General features: G+C 39.4%; 1 protein-coding gene across 1 annotated transcript in view; it reads left to right on the forward strand.

Annotated features, from left to right (window-relative positions):
* Positions 1-775: 775 nt before the first annotated feature.
* The window catches only part of stx18.S (syntaxin 18 S homeolog), a 108,459-nt gene continuing 93,778 nt past the window's right edge, over positions 776-15,456 (forward strand). Inside the window, exon 1 of the mRNA XM_018243043.2 lies at positions 776-997. Within this exon, the coding sequence (XP_018098532.1) occupies positions 791-997 (207 nt within the window). The 5' untranslated portion in view covers positions 776-790. The remainder of the gene's footprint in view (positions 998-15,456) is intronic.

Below are 15,456 nucleotides of genomic sequence, written 5' to 3' on the forward strand. Positions count from 1 at the left end.
GCTGGGGAAATGTTGCCCAGTACATTAGAGTCTTTTAACTAGAGGAATAATATCACCAGTTTTGATATAATATATGGATATGAAGTTTCTTGGGCTTAACATGATACTAAAGCATACTTCACAACTGTCCCGTTTTGTGCGGGACAGTCCTGATTTTGACAGCTCAGCCCACAGTCCCGGGTTTCCTACAGAAATTAATTTCTCTTTGATCTGCACTGATGCCAGAAAAAGATACAATTTTAATTAAAAGAAGAGGCTTTTGGCAAAGAGTCCACAACACTGAGTCACTGGTCTTCAATACATTTGTAACAATTTAAGATGCGCAAAGAAAACAATTGTTAAAAATTGTTAACAAGGAGAGATCAACCACCTGATTAAGAATTATGGTTGATCCCAATGTTATGGATATGGAAAAAAGATAAATATATAGGAAGGCGGTATTTTTTTTCCAGAAAAGGTGGCAACCCTAATATCAGCACATCTGGGGTGGCTGAATTGTAGTAAAAGAGCAGCTGGAGGGATGCAGCCTGACTGAAACCCTTCTTTTATGTAATTCCATGCCCCCATATGCCTTTTAGCATTGCTAGGGGATTATCTCCTGGAACTCCAGTACTGCTACTGGAAAGATGGAGAACACGCTGCCCATATCTGTCAGCAATAAGAAAAAACTTTCAATAGATGAACACAAACGTCTTATAACATCACAGCGCCAAAGACCTTCCCATAATCATTTCCGGTTCCCACGGCGGAACTAATATGCGGCGGAACTGCAGGGCCGAGTTGCGTGGGGATGGGTTTGTCGCTGCACCAGGTAGTGACGCAACCGGTGCGTTCGTGTACAAGTGGAAACATGGCTGCTGACATCACACTGTTATTCAGAGCCAGCGTTAAGACAGTAAAGACACGGAATAAAGCGTTGGGGGTGTCTCTGCCCGAGAGCGATGTGCTGAGGAGGAGCCGGCCGAGGGGGGAATTCAGCGGGAAGGCGCGGGAGGTGGTGAGTGCTGGAAAGGGAGGGACACTTGTTGGGCACCACACATCTGCTTCATGAATTCCAGCTGTTAATCTGCTCATCTTTGGCTGCTTTCTACTAATTTATCTTCAGTATCTGGTCTAGTTACTCAGTCTGGCTTGGGGAAAGCAATGATACTCCTTAAAGCACAATTAAGAGCTTACTAGGTTTAATTAGTACCACAAGCTTGTTATACAGAATTTGCTGTTGCCCTAGACTTGTCCCCCTTCCCCAGGTACTTGGCAGGTTTGATGCCCCCTCGAGCACCTTCAGTCAGTGTTTTTGTCTTTTTTTTTTTTTTTTTTGCAAGTAAACCAAGTAAAGAATTGCAAAGTTGGTTACTGGTCTAGTTACCAATAGCAACAGTCAGCAGGTCAGCAAGCATCTTATTGGTGGCTATGGATTACTGTACTTGGCTCAGTCCTACACAGGGGATGGACCCAGCGTGAGATGTGACATCACTGATGACATCAAAGCTTTATTTGGTGTCATTCACTTATGTACATAGTTGGGGCAACGCTGAACAACTCACGGCAGCAGGGTCCTCCTTTTCCCTGATGAAGCGCAGGAGCTGAGCAGTCCTCGATGATTAGCTCTGTCTGCAACAAGGGATACTTAGGGGCATATTTAACAAAGGTCGAGTGATATCGCTTTTTTTTACTTTGAGCAAACTCGAATGACCTTGAAACTCAAATGTTACCATATATAAGAAAAAACTCAAACGTCTAAAACTTGAACTAATATGATCGGCTCTAACTAATATGATCGGGCTTGTAGGAGGCAGAGGCCCCTGTAAGAGAAGAGATTAATAATAACGTGGTTTATATACAGACAGACCTGGTGATATGTTCCTGTTAAAATAGGGAACATGTCACTATCTCTAATCTGGTCTAACATGCTTTAGAAACAGATCCTGCAAAGCTGATTGATTCAACTACGATTTAAAGGAGAAATAAACCCTTGATACTAAAATCCCCTACCCTACATAGAACCCCCTCCCTGCTGCCCCCCCAGCCTAGGTGGCACCTTTGCTAAATGCCCCTAACGCTTTACTTACACCTCGGTGCAGATTCACGGCATTGGAGTTCACGGGCACCATCTTCAGCCGCTTCTGTAATCTTCTGGTCTTCTTCCAGTGCTTCAGCAATTTCCGTGAAATGGAAATTTGCTTCAACTGAGCATGCTCTGATACAGCACTTCCTGAAGATTACCGAAGATGGCTGCCGTGAACTCTGATGCCCTGAATCTGCACCGAGGGGTAAGTAAAGAGTTAGGACCATTCAGCAAAGGTACCACCTAGGCTGGGGCGGAGAATGGAGGGGGGGTCTATGTAGCGTGGGTGGTAGGGGATTTTAGTAGCAAGGGTTTACCTCTCCTTTAAGTGCATTTTTATAGCATGACAGTTCCCCTTTTAAAGGAGAAGGAAAGTCATTCTGCACTTGGGGGTGCCAAATGTTTGGCACCCCCAAGTGATTGTATTGACTAACCTGAAACCCCAGATCAGTGCTCCTATCAGCAGAAAACTGCACCGGCCCGGGGATATACCAGTGAGCACCACGGAGAGATCCTCTTCTCGCGGCTGCGCGTGCACAATAGAACGAAAAACCCGAACTTTAACTAAAAATTTGGCTATTTCGTTCAATTGCGCATGAGTCTGCCCCGTGAAATTTGAAGCAAGAAGAAGCCGGAAGAGGATCACTCCGTGGTGCTCGCTGGAATAATAAAATAGTTATTAAGTATAATGTTTTTTCCCTTCTACCAATTATTGTTAGTATCTCTTACTAATTGAAAAGAAGGCGCTCAATAAATAGTGCGTTTTGTTAATAACATGGACCACTTTGTCAGTAGGGAAATCAGGCTCCCTATGGGCAACAATACGTTTACATTGCAGGATACAGGAATTCATGTTCCTAAACCTCTCCTATTGTTTCCTTCTGGATTTTTTGAGTGAAGAGGCCTGCTTCTGGCAATTCCTGCGTGTGATGTAAAGGTACCAGGTCCCAGTTTGGCACTTCTACATTAGAAAATGTAATATGTGGTGTCAATATCATCTAAAGGGAAAGAGGAAAATTAAGGGTGAACCACTCCTTTAAACACATTCTCTGTTTGTTGGCCTGAGGTTGAACCTAGGTGTAAAAACTCTTGTTGAGTGGTGGTGTAGTTAGATTAAATTCTATGCCAGGGCAATGGATACACCAAATTTGATTTTAATGCTGTATGTACACTTGCATGTATACTACTTTATTTGGTGTAATGCATTTGATGACAAAGTCCTTTTTAGATGCTCTCTGTGTTCCAAATCTATTGACTATGCTTTTTGACACCAGGAAAGTGGCAATGAGATCATGTAATTGGCTTCACCCCTGAGATAGACATGGTACTGAGTTCCTTTTTATTATTAATAAAAGGACCTATCTGGAAATACTGGCAACTAAATGACATTTACTATCTCTGCCATAAGCAAGGAATTCCCGTTTGAACATTGGAATGTGATTTCAGTACCAAAACGTAGAAGTATGTCAGTGCAGTTGATGCAATGATGGTGATGGATCTGTTGGTATCGGCATAACCTTAGTTCAACTTCCAAACACTTTTTTCAGTTCAGTGGTTTTCAGATTGTTCACCATAAACAAATACTTTTTTCAATTTCTTTCCATCTTTTATTTTTTACTGTTTTCCCAAAATTTAAGTTTAATGGCCGTGTCTCTAGTTTCTTAGTCTGGCAGCTCAATGATCCAGGAGCATCTGCACTGTTACAATTTGCTTCATTTAGTTGATACAATTAGACAATACATTTCTCAGCAGTATCTGTGGAATATTTGCAACTATTGTATCAACAGCTGCCTTTAATAAATCTCAGGGATTCTTCTCAGCAGCTACAACGATAACTGTATCCAAAGATAAATGTATCCACTAAATGCATCAATTTAGAACAGTTAAGGAGTCAGTGACCCCCCCTCCCAGAGCTGCTTTAGAAGGTGAAAAATTTAATTTTACACTTCATTAGAAAAATAGTCACAAATAGAAAATGGAAAGTAATTGGAAAAGTCTTTATTTCAGGTGAACAATCTGAAACTAACTGAACCGAGGAAGTGTTTGAAGGTAAACACCCCCTTTAAGGGCAAAACTGCCTAAAAAGAAAACATATAACACATCAACAAATATGCTGGTCTCGATGACATTTGTTTTTAAACTTTTCCAGTTGGCTGTTATTCACTCTGTTATAGATGGATCCTGTATTATCTGTTGTAAAAACACTTACTTTAGCTTTAAAGGGATAGTTCACCTTGAAGCAAACTTTTAGTATGATGTAGACAGAAGTAATCTAATACAACTTGCAATAGGAGAGAGCAGGGCCGCCATTAGAAATCACGGGGCCCCGTACGACAAAATTTTCAGGGCCCGCTGGGCTCCAGGCCCACCCCAGATCCCGCCCACTCCACACTACAATTAAAAGACCACACAGACATCAGTGCTAAAAAAGGTAACCCCCACACACACGTTATAAAAAGCTATTGATGGTCCCCTTGTAAGTTAAAAAAAAAAACCTGTGGTGCCAGGGCCCCCCATAAAAATTTTTTTTTAAAAGAATTGGTGGTCAGGGCCCCCCTACAAGTTAAAAAAAAATGGCGATCAGGGTCCCCCTGCAAGTAAGAAAATAATGGCCTGCCCCCCCCCCTGTGTCTAAGGGGGGGGGGTGGCGCGGCCATGCTTCACTTACTTGATTAGCCAGGTCACCTTAATAAGTCCCGGTAAAGCTGTACAGGGATTGGATAAGGGGATCCAATCCCAATGCAGATTTATGGGGACTTATTCTTAAAGGACCAATGGGGGTACAGGAAATCTTAATAGGAGAAAAGCTTCCATGCATGGAGCAGCTGTGTCCTATTTTGTGAAGTTGGCAGCACGCTGAAAGCAGGGGGCCCGGCTAATCAAGTAAGTGAAGCATGGCCGGTCCCCCCCCTTAGACGCATAACCCTGCGGGCCAGGGACAACTGTCCCCCTGTGACCCCCTTGATGGAGGCCCTGGGAGAGAGAGAGTGAGGCAGAAAATAAAAATAAGGAAAAATATACAGGTCCATAAATATTTATCTTTTTTTCTAATTTTGGTTCTGTACATTACCACAACGAAACAACCCAGATGCAGTTGAACTGCAGACTTTCATCTTTAATTCAGTGGGTTGAACAAAAAGATTGCATAAAAATTTGAGGAAACCCAGAATCTGGTGATGTCCATGAGTTCAAGACTTTAGGCTGCCATTGCCAGCAAAGGGGTTTCAACCAAGTATTAGAAATGAACATTTTTTTTTTAATTTAATGTTTACATGATTTTCTAGTAGACTTGTGGTATAAAGATCCAAATTATGGAAAGATCTGTTATCCGGAAAACCCCAGGTCCCGGGCATTCTGGATAACAGGTCCCATACCTGCATATATAAATATATATTTAAAGCTACCTTTCACAGGTTTATAAAAAGCTCCTAAAACAATATCCTAGCAGAAAGCACTGTGGACTGTGCTTTTTCATTGTTTTCTTGAAAATGAGCCATTTTATAAAAAATATAATAAAAAAATAATAATAATAATAATTTCTAGCTACTGCACTTATCCCAACTGCATCACCATTTTGTTTGAGAGCACTGTCGACGAAGTGCATTATATAGAATTGTATATGTGAGTAAATTAAAGCTTATGATGCATAACATTGTTTTTTAAGTATTGCTTATTTACTCATGACTATGAAGCACTTGGTGTGTGTGTATATATTTCTATATCTAAATGACTGTGCATTTTTAAAAATAAACACAAATGCTTCTTCTCTGTGTTCAATCGGTTTGGAAATAGAAGTATTAAAGTTAATTCAGGTTCTCTGGTGTGTAACCAGTAATGGTGGAAATCCTGTGAAGAGTCCCATGTGTGCCTTATGTTTCAAATTAAATTTGAACTGGAATCTGATTAAATAGGGGATTCCGCTTGGCTTTGAAGTCTCCCGGAACCTCGGCATCTTTCCTTTTTGAGACATCCTGTCTGGAGCCCTATTTCTTTAAAGGGGAAAATAATTTGGCTTTTCAAAAAGTACTATAGTACTCCATACCATCATGCTGGTGTGTACTTGTTTACTGGTAAGCCATTGCAGCTATTTAGTCCATACATAATGCAAGGAGATATTTTAGGTTTATATAAGCAGAGATTGTGAAGTTTTATTTATGAAAAGGATTCTATACAGGCTCCATTATCCAGAAAGTTCCGAAGTCTTCTATAGACTCTATTTTATTTAATTAATTAAATTTTTTAAAGATTATTTCCTTTTTCTCTGTAATAATAAAACAGTAGCTTGTATTTGATCCAAACTAAGATATGTTTAATGCTTATTGGAAGCAAAACCAGCCTATTCGGGTTATTTCATGTTTAAATGATTTTCTAGTAGACATAGGGGCAGATTTATCAAGGGTCGAATTTCGAAGTAAAAAATACTTCGAAATTCGACCATCGGATTAAAATACTTCGAATATCGAAGTCAAAGCATTTTTTACAGAATTTGTCAATCGAACGTTCGAAGTAAAATCGTTCGATCGCACGATTAAATCGTTCGAATCGAACAATTCGAACGATTTCAGAGATCGATCGAAGGATTTTACTTCGACCTCTAAATACTTGGAAAACTGCTCTGGAAGGTCCCCATAGGCTAACATAGCACTTCAGCAGGTTTAATTTGGCGAAGTATTGAAGTCTGTTTTTTTTAAAAGACACAGTACTTGAATGGTCCAATATTCGAGCGATTTTGACTTTGAATCAAAGTAAATTCGAAGTCGTAGTATCCTATTCGATGGTCGAAGTGTCCAAAAAATTACTTTGAATTTCGAATTTTTTAACTTCGAAAATTCCCTCGAATTCACTTCGACCATTGATAAATCTGCCTCTTAAGGTATGAAGATCCAAATTACGGAAAGATCCATTATCCGGAAAGCCCCATTATCCGGAAAGCCCCAGGTCCCGATGCATTTTGGGTAACAGGTCCCATATCTGTATATATATATTACTATTACTCTGTAGAATATAAGTAAAGTAGCACTGCAGCTACTATTCTGCAATAAATGGTGCTACATTTGCCCAGGTGCAGTAACTCACAACCAATCAGTAAGTAGCATTTATCTGTTGATTGGTTACTGTTACTTTTGGTTACTGCAACTGAAAACTTAGTGTGTTTTATTACATATATGAATAGTATGGATATGAATAAAGATCTTTTGTGCTGAAAAAATCCACAACCCACTCCCCTGCTTATAAATGAATCTTTTTTTTGTTTTTGGTTGTGTTCATTAGTTTATAGAACTGAAAAGCAAAGGAAACTTGAGTGGAAGTATCCCTTCATATTGTGCATAAGCGTATAAGAATGTACGCTTATTTTTTTATAATAGAATATAAACATCTAATAACTAGCCTTGTTTTTAAATGCTCAGCTAAAATATTTTCATGTTATATTAGTTGAAATATATTCTTTTTAGTAACCACATCTGTTTTTATAAAACATTCAGATTGTAGCTCAATGAGTTAACTTATGGCATGTAAAATAGGTAATTCGTTTAGAACCTTATTTACTCGCCTAACTGAGCCAATCACAATAAACCTGGTGGACATCATTAGGGATTATCATCTTTGCACCTTTATTTGAGAACCACACCTTCTGTCAAAGTACTATCCCAATTTGCACCTATCAGGAATTGGTGAACACCAACTAGTCAAATTTGTGGAGGCAATTTGGCTACTGGGACATAGCACTGAACTCTTCTTATCTGAATTTGTCTGAATCCACGAATCTTTGGTTATGGATACTGACAAATATTGAACCGGAATCGAACCCTTGTGCGGGGTGAAAATTTCCAGCACAAGAGGGGAAAAAGACAATGCATGTGTAAAGGTTTTTTTTTTTTTTTCCTATTATTAAGGGTTGGTCCACACAGGGCGTTCTGGGTAGATTTGGTTGCTTAGTGACTGATCGCCTTGTTTTTGTGGCGACCAATCTCTCCAAACGCCTTCCCTGACTAGCTGGCTAAAATGAAAAAATGCCGGAGCTAATCACACGCTGCAATTCGTTTTCCGAAGTCGTCCGAAGTTTCGAATCACCAGGCGACCAAATCTCCCCAAAACGGCTTGTGTGGCCTGACCCTAAGATTTGGTTTAGCTAGGCTCTTGAATTCGGCAATTCTGAATCCTGCTGAAAATGGGTCAAATTTGGTCAAATCTGGGTTTCAGTGCATCCTTAACAACTAAACCCTAGAAATTAATATAGCTAAAATTTTCATATTTTATATACTGAACTTATTGCACCAGCCTATAGTTTCAGCTTGTCAATAGCAGCAATGATCCAGGACTTCAAACTTGTCGCCGGGGGTCACCATCTTGGAAAGTGTCTGTGACACTCACATGCTCAGTGGCCTCTGATTGGCTGTTGAGAAGCTAAGCTTAGGGCTCGTCACTAATTATCCAGCAGAAAATTAAATTATCATGTAATATAAACGGATGCTACAGTGCTGATTTTAAATTCTGATGCTATTTGTACTGGTTTCTGTGCTGCCATGTAGTAATTATCTATTAATTACTAATCAGCCTTATATTGTGACATTTCTATTCTATGTGTACTGTATATTGTGAGTGGCTCCCTAAGCTCAGTAAGTGACGGCAGCACAGAGCATGTGCAGTGAATCAGCAGAAAAGAAGATGGGGAGCTACTGGGGCATCTTTTGAGACACAGATCTTTACTTCTAAAGGGCTGTGGTTGCCTTGGACTGGTTCGGAAGCCCAAACATAATGTACAACATTTCTTGCTTACTTATTTAGTTAAAGGCATACTGTCATGGAAATTTTTTTTTTTTCCAAAATGATTCCGTTAATAGTGCTGCTCCAGCAGAATTCTGCACTTAAAACCATTTCTCAAAAGAGCAAACAGATTTTTTTTATATTCAATTTTGAAATCTGACATGGGGCTAGACATATTGTCAATTTCCCAGCTGCCCCAAGTCATGTGACTTGTGCTCTGATAAACTTCAATCACTCTTTACTGCTGTATTGCAAGTTGGAGTGATATCACCCAGGGTCGGACTGGGGGGCCTGGGGCCCACCGGGACTGCTGTCCAGGGCCCCCCAGTCCCCCAGCCCCCGCCTCCCCTTGCTGCAGGGCCCCTGCCTCCCCTTGCTGCGGCACCAGCGCCGCGCTCCCCTTTGCCGTTGTCCCATGCCGGCGCGCATGCGCAGACGGCACCCGTGCCGACGAGAATGCGCAGACAGCGCATCGCGCGGCTACGTTTTTTTTTTTTTTTTAACTATTACGATTGGGGGTCTGGCCCGGCGGGGCCCCTTGAAGGTCGGGGCCCACCGGGTATTTTCCCGGTGTCCCGCCGGGCCAGTCCGACACTGATATCACCCCTTCCCTTTTCCCCTCCAGCAGCCAAGCAAAAGAACTATGGCAAGGTAACGAGATAACAGCTCCCTAACACAAGATAACAGCTGCCTGGTAGAATTAAGAACAACACTCAATAGTAAAAACCCATGTCCCACTGGGACACCTTCAGTTACATTGAGAAGGAAAAACAGCAGCCTGCCAGAAAGCATTTCTCTCCTAAAGTGCAAGTGACCAGGGGCAACTGGGAAATTGACAAAATGTTTAGCCCCATGTCAGATTTCAAAATTAAATATAAAAAAATCTGTTTGCTCTTTTGAGAAATGGATTTCAGTGCAGAATTCTGCTGGAGTAGCACTATTAACTGATGCGTTTTGAAAAAAAACCCAAAAAACATGTTTTCCGATGACAGTATCTTTTTAAGCTTTAATCCTTTATCAGCATAAATCATCTTTAATGCTTTTTAGACCTGTTATGTAATGACCCGAAACATCATTGTTGTAGTTAAAGTCTATAGTCAAAGTAAACTTTGTCATCTCAGCAGTATAGGAATACACAGTGAGACAATCCTTTTCTTTGAATTAGCTTTAAAGTATAGTCACCTTTTAAACTAAGCTGTACTTATAGCAGACTAAAATGTCAGGCCATAAGGTCATCTCTGTTTTTCTAGCTGTGTAACTCATTCACTTAATCATATAGCTGGTCTCTTGTGAATATAAAATGAGGCCCTGCAGTGTCAAGGATTCTGAGGACTTGGGTTTCCCATGAACTGTAACTTTTATTACATACACATAAATGTAAAGATACTTACGAGCCCTTGTCCCTTTTAACTGTGGAAAGAATTAAATTTTCCATCAAGCAATTAAGCAAGCTCCCTCAAAGTACAAATGTAAAAATGGGCAAATACATGAGGCTCATAGGACTCTGCATAACTATTTACATATATGAGGCCAATTTACTATGTAGCATTAATATTATTTTGCATGCAGAATCTGTGCAGTCTTAGGGCAAGTAGGGGCACATTAAGTTCCATTGGAGGGCCATATCAAGACTGGAGTCTTCAAGTTGGACAGCTGTGTAACTTAGAGTATCCATGTCATCACAATCTTTTGAGAGTACATTTTCTTTTAGTTGAAATTAGTTCTAAAACATTTGGATTTAAATATCTTTAAGAAAAAGTTGTTCTTAGAGTTGGTGATGATCAGATAATCATTTTCATCAGATAAACATTTTAGTTATTCTTAATTTACCGTATATACTCGAGTATAAGCCGAGTTTTTCAGCACCCAAAATGTTCTGAAAAAGTGTACCTCGGCTTATACTCGAGTCAATGTGCAGAATCACCCAAACAGCGCTCATGAAATGTCGTCCTGTGCCCCGCACGGCACCTGTTTTCCCTGCATTACATTGTTGGTGCTGTAAATGGGCATGTGCCGATAGCCCCTCCTAGTTGACCTCTCCATTCAGTTTCCAAACTACGGGCCACCAATGTGTAATTGGCCCGCAGCCAGAGCCGGATTAAACCGTAAAACCGGCTGTTTTTAGGGGCCCGTTACAGGGCCTGGCCACATGGAGGAAAAGATTACCTCGATCAGCAGCCTCCCGCATGTTCTGGGCCCCTGCTGTGACGTTCCGGCCGACGCACTTGTGTGGTTCGTTGTGCAGTTAATACTGTGCTGATACTACGGGACTCCAGTGCTGGATCGATCTCGCTCGCTCTCTCTCTCTCTTCTCTCCTCTCTCTCTTGCATTGACATAAACTAAAGTGGACAAACTACCTTTTACATTGTTGCTGCAGCCCAGACCACACTGAGCATGTGCACAGTCTTAGTCTTGCAAAGATGTTTTACAAAGTTACAAGATGGTGACCCCCTGTGGCCAACTTTGAAAGCATAAATTATTTGTTTGATAAGGCTTGTGGTGCAGTAAGTTCATGTTTATATTTAGTATACAAAATACAGCATTTCTAGCCTTATTTTATTTTAGACTTTACATGCCCTTTAAGTACAAACCTGCCCTTTAATCCAAGCAGGACTTTTGATCATAGTAAATTCTGCTTGAGTCAGAGGGAAAATGGCCCCCGGGTGAAAGCTATTTGTTTTAGGGAAATGTAATCGCGTTGGCAAACGGAGGGGATGTATGCAGTACAAATAATGTCATTTGGGTGGGGAAGATTTACCCAACTTATTTACATGGTAGGAATATGTAGGCTTTACATGTCCTTTAAGCACTGTAATGGTTACTCTGAAGCTCAGGAGAGGAGGTTAGGATTTCAAAATAGGAGCAGACAGCTAGAGCAGAGTTTCTATGGCAACCAATGCCATCTCTTCATTGGCTGCTAGACTGGAGGGTGTGTTTTTTAATCTGAGTTGAGATCTGAGCATGCTCAGTAGCCAACAACCAAAGGGAATTCCAGAGGGAGGTGGCTGTGTGTGTTAGGATTCTTTCTGCTCCTCTAAGTGATTAAGTGGATGCTGCAGCCTTACTATTAACCTTTGAACAACCAGAGTGGCAGGTAATTAGAGATTTCAAAGAGCCTCTTTTACACATTTTTGTGTGGGGGCGGTTACATGTCCTTTAATTCCTTGACTTTGACAGATACATTTTTCTAGCAGTATTTCACTTATTAACATCCTTAATCAACAAAAAGAATTAGAGACCATGGCGAAGTTTAACATCAGGGGTTACATATTGAATTAACGTAGTAACAGGGTTCCAGGTTCATAATGTGCGGCGTCAGTGATTTAATTTAATAATCCTGCTTTATACAAGTAATTTGTGAAAGACTGCTTTAATCATATGACTTGAATTGAAATTGCTTTAGTCATTCAAAGATGTTATCTCTGGCAAAGAAACTTGATTGTTTGCGGATATTAAAATAATTTTAGAAATGAAAACCCTTTTTGTGTAACTTTATAAAAAATGTTTCATGAAATCTTCACACGGTTATGCAAACAAATATTTTGCTAGTTCTAAGAATTTTAGATGGAATTTCTTAGAAACCAGATAATTGTATTTCTTGCCAGTCTTAAAGGAGAACTAAAGCTTAACTAAAGCGATAGGCAAGACATGTTGTACATTATGTTTTGGGCTTCTGCACCAGCCCAAGGCAACCACAGCCCTTTAGCAGTAAAGATCTGTGTCTCCAAAGATGCCCCAGTAGCTCCCCATCTTCTTTTCTGCTGATTCACTGCACATGCTCTGTGCTGCTGTCACTTACTGAGTTTAGGGAGCCACTCAATATACAGTACACATAGAATAGAAATGTCACAATATAAGGCTGATTAGTAATTAATACAGATAATTAATACATGGCAGCACAGAAACCAGTGCAATTAGCATCAGAATTTAATAATCAGCAAACCTGTAGCATCAGCTTATATTACAGGGGAAGCTCATTTTCTGCTGGATAATTAGTGACGAGCCCTAAGTTTAGCTTCTCAACAGCTGCTCAGAGCCCACTGAGCATGTGAGTGTCACAGACACTTTCCAAGATGGCGACCCCCTGTGATAAGTTTGAAGTCCTGGATCATTGCTGCTATTAACAAGCTGAAACTTGCAATAAATTCAGTATATAAAATAGGGTATTTTTAGCCATATTCATCCTTTAACCTACATTGGATGGATATGCATTCAAGATCAGCAATAAATAAAAACAAAATGTAAGGAATAGTCACATAGAGACAAGCATCTTCATTATTTAATTAACAAGTCTTGTATATTTATATGCAGGCAGTAATGGAAAACATAAGAAGAATTATTCACTTATTTTGGCACCTATTTCGTTTTAAAGGTACTGTACTGTTCTTCTGCCTCAGAGCATGAATATGACAACTACAGGTATGGGATCCATTATCCGGAAACCTGTTATCCAGGAATCTTGAATTACAGAAAGTCTCCCATAGACTCCTTTTATGCAATTAAATCTGTATTGTAAGGGGGAAAACAAAGTTAATTAAAGGGGTTGTTCACCTTTGAAATAACTTTTATTATGATATACATATCGATATTCTCCGATAACTTGCAATTTGTTTTCATTTTCTATTATTTGTGGTTTTTGAGTTTTTTTAGCTTTTTATTCAGCAATCTGTTAACTAGAGCCCAAATTACGCTTGCAACCATGCATTGATTTGAATAAGAGACTGGAATATGAATAGGAGAGGCCTGAATAGAAGGATCAGTAATAAAAAGTAACAATACGGTACATTTGTAGCCTAACAGAGTATTTGTCTTAGAAGCGGAAAGCAACGCTGAAATCTGCAAAGAATCAGAAGAAAAAGACAAATAACTATAAGACATCAAACTATAAAAAATAAATAATGAAAACCAATTGAAAAGTTGCTTAGAATTGGTTGTTCTATAACATAATAAAAGTTACTTTAAAGTTGAACGACCCCTTTAAGCATTTAGTTCGTTTGTATTCACTCATAGATATCCACAAATGTTTGGATCTTATCCATGGTTTTTCAGGTTGAAACATTAATATTTGACTTTTATGGGCAGATTTGTCACAGGTTGAATTTATGTGATTTTTTTTTTTATTCTAATAAATTAGAATGTACTTACACCTCGAACTGGAGGTTATTTAAGAAAAAATTTAAACGTCTCTTATTCGATCGAATAGTCCTGACCCGAAAATTCAAGTAAAATTAGATTCGAGTTTTCTCTCTGGAAAACTCAAATGCCAGGAAGTCAATTAACATATTTAAATGGTTCAATGACTTGTAAATGACAGGTTTTAGGTGGCGAATATTCAAATTAGAACTGTTTCCATGGCCGAGACATGTTGAATCTGACACTGACACCAAAAAACAATTCGAAAATTTTAATTCAAATTTAATATATGACTCTTAGGGGCCCATTCACTAAGTTCGAGTGAAGGAATAGAAGAAAAAATACAACGAATTTCGAATGGGCTAGTTCGACCTTCGGCTACGACTTGGAATCGAACTAAAAGTCATTCGACCATTCGATAGTTGAAGTACTGTCTCTTTAAGAAAAAACGTTGACCCCCTAGTTCGCCACCTAACCGAAGTCAATGTTAGCCTATGGGGAAGGTCCCCATAGGCTTGGCTATCTTTTTTTGGTCGAAGGATAATCCTTCGATCGATGGATTAAAATCCTTTGATTCGAAGGATTTAATCGTTCGATCGAACGATTATTCCTTCGATCGTTCGATCGAACGAATTGCGCAAAATCCTTCGACTTCGATATTCGAAGTCGAAGGATTTTTATTCACCAGTCGAATATCGAGGGTTAATTAACCCTCGATATTCGACCCTTAATAAATCTGCCCCTTAGCATTTCTTGTAGCTGGTAAAATCATATTATGAGCAATTTTTAGAGTTACTTGCCTTACCCAAGCATAATCTGAATTTTCCATCCCAGAAAGTGACAGAGTAGCTGAACCGCCTTTCATTTGCAAATTAACAGGGTGTAAAGTTGCAGAAATACAGGCCTATTTTGACGGCATGTTAATTGTATCTACTTCCCTTTGCTGTGAATTCTAATATCTGTCATGGAAAACTAAACACATCATAGTGATGAAAATCATTTGATGATTACTGTGAGAACTTCCATTGTTCTGTGAAGGCGAAAAAACCCGAATCCAAATAGCCTAATGCTGACATTTGGGAATCTAAGCATTTAGTGGTGTACTGTGTACCCAGTATCCATTACAGTTGATATTGTTTAAAATTGCATGGGAACTGAGCTCAAAATTATAATCTTGGAATGTCCTGTACAAAATTAAGTTGCGGTTGGCCTTTGGAAAAAAAAAATCCGAAAGTATGATTTTCTAAACATGCTACAATAACATTTCTCTATATTTAACAGTTACTTATAGAAAGCGGATACTCTCACAAGGCACTGATTAAAGGTAAAGCATCAAGCAACAAAAAAGAATTGAGTTAAAACTTGACATAGAATGTTGACAGTTAAGCCATAATATTAAACAGATGTTCCCGTTATTTAGTTAATCTTTTTTTAAATGTAACATGCAACGGTTATAACTGATGACGGTTACTAATTTTTAGTTATTTTGTTT

This window comes from Xenopus laevis, chromosome 1S, assembly GCF_017654675.1.
Source record: "Xenopus laevis strain J_2021 chromosome 1S, Xenopus_laevis_v10.1, whole genome shotgun sequence".
Classification (NCBI taxonomy): Eukaryota; Metazoa; Chordata; class Amphibia; order Anura; family Pipidae; genus Xenopus; species Xenopus laevis.